This window comes from Ursus arctos, unplaced genomic scaffold (assembly GCF_023065955.2).
Source record: "Ursus arctos isolate Adak ecotype North America unplaced genomic scaffold, UrsArc2.0 scaffold_25, whole genome shotgun sequence".
Classification (NCBI taxonomy): domain Eukaryota; kingdom Metazoa; phylum Chordata; class Mammalia; order Carnivora; family Ursidae; genus Ursus; species Ursus arctos.
This window is the reverse complement of record NW_026622930.1, coordinates 26,243,344-26,251,427: the sequence shown is the minus strand read 5'-3', so window position 1 is coordinate 26,251,427 and position 8,084 is coordinate 26,243,344. Positions and strand designations below refer to the sequence as shown.

The 8,084-nt window shown below is 41.9% G+C and overlaps 1 protein-coding gene across 2 annotated transcripts in view; it reads left to right on the top strand.

Annotated features, from left to right (window-relative positions):
- Positions 1-2,215: 2,215 nt before the first annotated feature.
- YLPM1 (YLP motif containing 1) overlaps positions 2,216-8,084 on the top strand; it is an 80,923-nt gene continuing 75,054 nt past the window's right edge. Inside the window, exon 1 of one of the 2 annotated variants that reach the window (XM_026519500.4) lies at positions 2,216-3,259. In XM_026519500.4, the coding sequence (XP_026375285.1) occupies positions 2,387-3,259 (873 nt within the window). In that variant the 5' untranslated portion in view covers positions 2,216-2,386. The remainder of the gene's footprint in view (positions 3,260-8,084) is intronic. The other variant, XM_048219956.2, reaches the window with a different exon arrangement.

Here is an 8,084-nt window from a genome sequence, read left to right as displayed (position 1 = left end):
TGAAGTTATATATGTGAAAACATACAGTACATATTCTTTTTTGCCTAGCTTCTTTTGTTCAACATTATGTTTGTGAGATTCACCTGTGTTGTTCCATGTGGTTAGTTTGTTCATTTTCATTGTTCTGTATTCCCTTGTATGAATATACCACAATTTCATTATACATTCTAGTGTAGGTAGACATTTGGGTTGCTTTCCAGTTTTTAGCCATTACAAGTAGTGCTGCTATGAACATTCTTGTACATATCTTCTGTATAACATATACATGCATTTCTCTTCATTATGTGCCTAGTGGTGGGATTCCTGGGTCATAGACTATGGGTCTGTTCAGCTTTAGTAGATACTGCCAAATAGTAATTCAGAATGGTCACCCTAATTTACACTTCCACCATCAGTGTAGGAGAATTCCATTTGTTCCACTCTTTAGCTTGCAGCTACCTAACTCCAACCTCAGGTTTCAGCATCACATGGGCATTCTGTCTGTGCATCTGTGTCTTCATGTGGGCATCATTTTATAAGGACACCAGTCGCATTGGATTGACCCTACTACAATATGATCTAAACTAATTACATCTGCAACAAACTTATTTCCAGAGAAAGTCACATTCTGAGGTATTGGAGATTATTTTGTGGGAGAAGGGTGAGACACAATTCAATCCATAACAGATGTGATAATAGTGAACATCTGTTGTTGATCCCAGAGGGAAAACTTTCAACTTTTCACAATCAAGTGTGATGTTTGCTGTAGTTTTTAAAAATAAATACTCTATAAGATTAGGATGTTCCCTTTTATTTCTGGTTTGCTAAGATTTTTAAAAATTGTGAATGGATGTTGAAATTTATTATATTCTTTTTCTTCACTTAATGAAGTGATCATCTCATATTCTCCTTTAGGCTATTACTATGGTAAATTACATGTATTTTTAATATTTTTCAAAAGAATTTCAATAGAAAATGTTAACATTGCAAGTAAGTGGGATCTATGAGTTGGACAATGTTCTGTTTCTTTTTTTCTTTTCTTTTCCTTTTCTCTTTTTGGGAAAAGAAGGGGCATAAGGGCAGGCAGGCATCTATCTGACCTGGCCCTAATGTTCTGTTTCTTGATCAGGGTACTAGTTACACAGTGTGATTGGTTTGTGAAAATTCACTAACCTGTACACTTACGATGTTTAATTTTACGTATATACATTATACTTCAACAAAAAATTAAGAGAAATGCGGCTAAATTCCTATTTGAGAATGAAAACTCTTCTGAGAGATATTTAGATGCCCCACTTTCCACTCACATCTACCTCCTAAGAGAGGTGAAGATCTGGGTTGCTAAGATGGAAGGAAGGTCAAATCTTTAAGTGGTGCACAACTGACACACTGACACACTTAATATTCTCAGACTTCGGTAGTTTTTTTTTTCTTTCCAGAATTCAATGTGTATCAGCCTTGTTTTTTAGTGATTCACTCAAGCCAAAGTTGAGTATTATGTTGACAGATTGTATTATTTTCTAGGTCACCCTCTCCAGACAATCTTTGAATCTGGTTTTTGCTATCTTTGCTTTAGCTGAGATTCTCCAACATGAAATTTTGTGCGTTGAGTTATTCTAAAGAATTCCATTTCCAACCTTTTATAATAACTGCAGATGTTACCTTTCAGATACCTGCAGGAATTGGTGTAGTCTTACATTCTGTCTTCAAAATGTTTCTATTCTTCACAGATTTGTTCCCAATTGGATTTTTTTTGTTAGAATCGAATTAAATTTATTCATTTAATATGAGAAGAACTGACATCTCTACAATTTCTCCCTTTTCATTCAGGATCATGGTAAGCCTCTCCATTATTTCAAGTCTAATTTATTCCCCTCGGATATGGTTCTGTAGTTTTCCTCATATAAGTTCTACATATTTCTTATTAGAATTATTCCTACTTGTTTCATGGTTTTTTTGTTGTTGTTGAGATTGTTGCTATTGTGAATGGAACCTTTTTTTTTTTTTTCATTCAAAAATGAACCCGTGGAGCGATAGGATCTCTACCACCCCTTTCAGCTGTGAGACTCTATGGTTCCTCGGTTCTATGAGAACATTCTACTCGCACGTCCATTATCCGAACCTGAAGGAAGATGGCAACCGAGAGTCACCAAGCAAAGGGTAACTCTATCTCGCCTTTGTTCTCCTCTCGGTGGCTACTGCGCAGGCGCAGTCGCTCCAGTGCCGTCCCCGCCTTCCCGGTCGCGGGCCCAGCTCGGTAGCGCCGGCGCACTGGCGCGCTCCGTTTACACGCTCCGGGGCCTGTAGGCGCCGCGAGTTCCGGCTGTCGCCGTCGCCGCCGCAGCTCCTGGAGGTCGGTTGCGACGAGTAACGGCGCCGGGACGAGCCCTGCGCCGCCTTCTCCGATATGTACCCGAATTGGGGCCGGTATGGCGGGAGCAGCCACTATCCGCCGCCGCCGGTCCCGCCGCCGCCACCGCCGGTGGCGCTTCCTGAGGCCTCGCCGGGGCCCGGGTACTCGAGCTCGACGACTCCCGCGGCCCCCTCCTCCTCGGGCTTCATGAGCTTCCGCGAGCAGCACCTGGCGCAGCTCCAGCAGCTGCAGCAGATGCACCAGAAGCAAATGCAGTGCGTGCTCCAGCCCCATCACCTTCCTCCGCCCCCCCTGCCGCCCCCGCCGGTGATGCCGGGGGGCGGCTACGGGGACTGGCAGCCACCGCCGCCACCGATGCCCCCGCCACCTGGGCCGGCCCTCAGCTATCAGAAGCAGCAGCAGTACAAACACCAGATGCTCCACCACCAACGAGATGGGTCTCCTGGTTTGGTTCCCATGGAGCTGGATTCCCCCCCTGAATCTCCCCCTGTACCGCCGGGGTCCTATATGCCCCCGTCTCAGTCTTACATGCCCCCACCTCAGCCGCCACCCTCGTACTACCCCCCGGCCTCGTCTCAGCCCTACCTGCCTCCCGCTCAGCCGTCCCCTTCTCAGTCCCCACCTTCCCAATCCTACCTGGCGCCCACCCCTTCTTACTCTTCCTCTTCCTCCTCCTCGCAATCCTATTTGAGCCATTCCCAGTCCTACTTGCCCTCTTCTCAGGCGTCTCCTTCCCGCCCCTCCCAGGGCCATTCTAAATCCCAACTACTAGCTCCACCACCACCGTCCGCCCCTTCTGGGAATAAGACAACTGTCCAGCAAGAGCCTTTGGAGAGTGGGGCCAAGAACAAGAGTGCTGAACAGCAAGCTGCCCCAGAGCCAGATCCCTCAACAATGACTCCACAGGTAAGAAAGCATCTGCCTGAGCCTCATCTTTCACCTAGAGGGCCCTAAGTGAGCAGGCCTCAAGGCTTTAACCGTGCTTAGGCTAATTTCAACACAATGAGTAGCTAATTTACACTCCAAAGGATTCTTTAAGAGTCAGAAGTCTGACATCGCAGCTAAATGTGGATTATTAAAAGAACAGTGTTTGAAGATGTTTCTGAACACCACAGAGTAGCGGGGTGGCTGAAGAGTTACTTCTCAGATATATTCTTTGGTTCCCTTTGACCGACCTCCTAGATTTTGTTGCTTTTGCAAAGCGCTTTGTTTTAAAATTGTATTTTAAACTCAAATTTCCATTTGAGAGGCAGCATAAAGAAGTTGTTTCCCAAAGGGCTGGTACTTGAAATGTATACAAACCTTATGACCGGTTAGCTTCTTTAAAAAGTTATTTAGGGGCACCTGATGGCTGTCAGCTTTGTGAATTCCAAAGTGTTAGCAAATGAAGAAGGGAAATCTTGTTCTTATCAGGAGCATCCTAATTATGTGTATAGATACATAATGTAATACATAGGAGGTCTCTTCACCTTTGACCCTCTTGGGAGTCTCTTGGTTATTTTAAGGAATGGACCCATAAATCCTTTTCTTACATCACTTAAAGCAAGTTTTAAGACATAACCAATTTGCTGCATTGCATTGTTACCATTCACTCCAGAGTAACTGCCTTGGAATTTGGCCAAGATGAAAAAAAGTTAGTGATATCTTTTCCTTCATAAGATAGTCATTACTCTAAACTTCTGTTTTAAGTGATCCTTCCTACAGAGCAGTCAAAGATGAGTAGAATAGCAGTAACAAATGAATTCCTCCCTTAAGAAAGAAGATAGAACTAAAGTGGAACAAATAACTTGTTATGATTTCTTAAAATAGGCACTTTTAGCAATTACTAATCTACCTCAGATTCCCTAATGAAAAGAGAGTCTTTTAGTCTACAAGCTCAGATTTACATATAAAAGATTTCCAAAAGATAGGGATGTGGTACTCTAATGGTTTGCCATTAGAAATTAAGGACACAAGCAAGTTGTTTTAAGTAAGCAAGATGTTGTGCTTGGCACATCATCAGGAGAAAACACTTGTGATGCTGGAGTAAAATAGGAGAATAAGGGATTCTGTTGGCTTATACCGAATTAGTACCATCCCACCAAGTTATTTCCCCCAGATTCCTCTTGTTATAGAGATCAAATTTCTGTCCTCATTCCCAACCCATTCTGAAATTCCCAGTGCTTTTGTTGTCAAACACTGTCGGAGTTAGTCCAAGCCAAAGTACAATATCCATATCCTTCTCTCTACTAGACTTTCTCTGGCCTTTTGAGAGACAAATGAATTGTTTTTGGAGGGAGGGGAGGAGGAATCAGACCCGTCTTTAATACAAATACATGAACACTGGTTTGCTGGTTTTGCTTTTCTGCCTTTGCACCCTTGTCTGTATTGAACTTCTTTCATTGCTTTGAGTGTTCATTGCCTCCAGCTCTTTGGTGAGAGCCAGAAAAAAAGAGTGGAAGATGAGGCTTGAGAAGTGTGGGGGCGAGACCAAGAAGGGCCTTTCTTGTAAGCTTGTTTAGGCTTTCTTACCTTTGTCTAGAATTCATCCCAGCTTTCTCAACCCTCTCTCCCTGCCTTATAGTTGTATTGTTTTCAAGGTACATGTCAACTATCAGGGTCTCTGTGAAGCCATCCCTGAGCTCCCTCATCTGGTTGGTTCTGTTTTTCAGATTTTAAGTCCCTTGCAGACAGGGACCATCTCACTCATCTTTTTATCCTCTGTAGCACCTAGGACAGTGCCTTGCAAATTGTAGGCTCTCCACAGAGATTTGTTGAATAAGCGGCAAGAGTTGTCACCTTCTAGACTTAGGATACTTCGGCTTATTAGATTACACGGGTTTTCTTCATGCCAGTGCTGATCTCTGACGATGAACCCTTCTGCAAATTTATTATTCTTTGGTTCATATTTTATTTTTGGAATATGTCATTAGAGATTTTAATGGCGAAAGATTATAAACACACACAAAGGTAGAGAAAATGGTATGGTTTCTTCTCTAAACCCATCATTCAGATTCAACAACTGTCAAGATTTTATCATGTTTACTTCACCTATGCCTTTTTTTTATTGCTGCTGACATATTTTAAAGCAAATCTTAGCTCTCATGTCATTTCATCTCTACATTCTTAGTCATATTTTTTTGAAAAATGGACCTTTTCGTAGGTAAATACATTATAACACCTACAAAAACTAACAACAGTTTCTTTGTATCATCTACTACCTGACCCATTCGGACTTCCCCTATTGTCTCATCATCCTAATTGGAATTAAAAATAATTCCTTGATATCATCCATGTTAAACTTCCCCAGTGGACTCAGTCATGTTTTAATGGTTTATTCAGATCAGGATCCAATATAGACGTTGTGAAGCAGTATCATTCTTTGTTGTGGAAGGAAGTCCTGTGCATTGCAGGATGGTTTAGCAGCGTCTCTGGCCTGTAACTACTGAATGTTGGTAGCAGCCTCCGATGGGAAACCAAAATGTTTCCAGACATTGCCAAATATCCCTTGGGGGTTAAAATCACCCTCAGTTGAGAACTTCTCATCTAGATTAGACTCTTCTATTCTCTTTTTCTACCCCATGCCATTGAACTTGATGAGAAATCTATCTCAGGTGTTCTGTAGAATGTCCCACATTCTGGATTTGTCTGCTGTCTGTCTCTTGGTTTCTTATCATTTGACTTGTTCCACTCTCTTTCACGTTTCTGGTAAACTCTGAAAGCTTAGATTTAAGTTCACCTTTCTTCTGGCAAGTGTACTTCATAACACGGGTGGTGCTATGTACTTCATTTGCATGCAATCAGGAGACACACAATGCCTGGTTGTCCCACTATTAGTGGAGCCAAGATTGATTAGGGGTTAACAGTCTGGTCCCTCCATTGTAAAGCTTCCCATCAGTTTTGCCTCTAATGTTTCATCTGTGATTCATCCGCTGATAGTCTTTGCCTCAGTAAATTAGTTCTTCAATGAAGGTTATTACGTGGTGATTTTTTTCTGCCATTTCTTCTACGTTTACTATGTGGAATTCTGTAAAGAAAAAACTTTCATGACCTAGGACTATTTAATTGGAAATACAGTTGGTATAGGAAAGATAGGATAAGTGCTTAATATTTGATTTAGTTTCTAGTTTTCAGAGTAAAGCATTGGTGATTTAATGGAATGTGTGTTTTGAAGAGTTAACTTTTCTATGTGTTTAAAGGACTGGCTAGATAAGGTGCATACTAGCCTTTTTTTCATAAATCGTGACTTTATTTATCCTTTTATTCTCAAAATACTTAGGTAAGTTGACTTGGATTAGAATTTTTAGTCATTTATTTAACATTCAAGTATTTGAGTATTTGAGTAGCAAGTCTGTGCCAGGTGCCGTGCTTAGTTTAGTACCGGAGATGAAATGGTGAAGAAAATAAGACATGGCACTTGCCCTCATTGACTTGTCCCAGTGGGAAGAACAAGACATTTAATAAGTAATTAAGAGGAGTACAAGGTGCTGTGGGATTATAAAATTCACAATATCACTAGACTGTTCCTTGAGGAATGGGACAAGGTGAGGGGTTTTCTTTTTGTTTGTTTTCTGGTTTTAAGCTCACCATTGTATTTACAGTGCCTTGCTTAGGGTCTAGCAGGTAGTAGGTGAAGAACAAATATGTTTTCAGTGATTGGATATAGCTGAGAGCTGTAACCTAATTGAAGAGGCCTCCCTTTGTAAGTGATATTTAAGTGAAACCTGAAGAATGAGTAGGAACTAACCAGATAGCATTCAAAGTAAGGCTTACTGAAAGCTCAGGGTGAGAATGGTAGACACAAATCATATCAGGGAGGGCCTCAGGACTTTCAGGCAGTAGGAAGCCATCGAAGGATTTTATATAGTCGAACGTGACACACTGGCATTTTTGAAAGCTCATTGTGTTTGCTGTCTGGAGAGTGGAATTGAGAAGGGCAAGGGTGATTTAGAAAGAATACTGAATAGAATAACCCAGGCAAGAGATAACAGTGGCTTGGACTTGGATGGTGATAGTGGAGGTGGAGGAAGTGGAAAGACTGGAGAAATATTTGTGCACTAGAATCTAATTGGAGATTGAGTAGCAGTGGAGAGGGAGGTGTCAAGGATGATTCCTGAGTTTCTGGAGTAGACTGCCAGGTAGATGGTGGTCCCATTTACTAACAAAATAGGAAAACCTGGAAGAAGAGGAAGAACAGGTCTGGGAACGATGTGAAAGGACGAGTTTAGTTTTAGACCTACTGAGTTTGAGGTCCTTGAGCCACATGATTCCAAATGGAGATGTTCAATTGGAAGTTAGATATAGGTCTGGAGTCTAGAAGTGAGATCTTGGGAGACATGACAGACTTGTGAGTCATCAGCATAAAAATGGTATTTGGGGCACAAAAATAGATGAGGTCTCCTGAGGAGTGTGTGTAGAGTAAGGATAGAGTTTAAAGGACATTGAGCCTAGACCCAAAGAATCTCAGTATCTAGGGGAACCAACAGAAGAAAGACTAAATGGGTAGATGGAAAGTCAGGACAGTGCTGTCCCACAGAAGTGCAAAGAAGACTGTTTCCAGGAGGAGGGAGTGGTCAGCTGTGTCACTACCACTGAGAGGTCAAGCAAGATAAAGACTGTGAGTTATCTTTTGCATTTACTGACATGTAGATTATTGTTGACCTTGGCAGGAGCAGTTTCATAGTGACTGAAGCCATATTGCATTGATTTGAGGAGTGATGGAAGGTGAGGAAATGGGGATGGTGAGTATAGA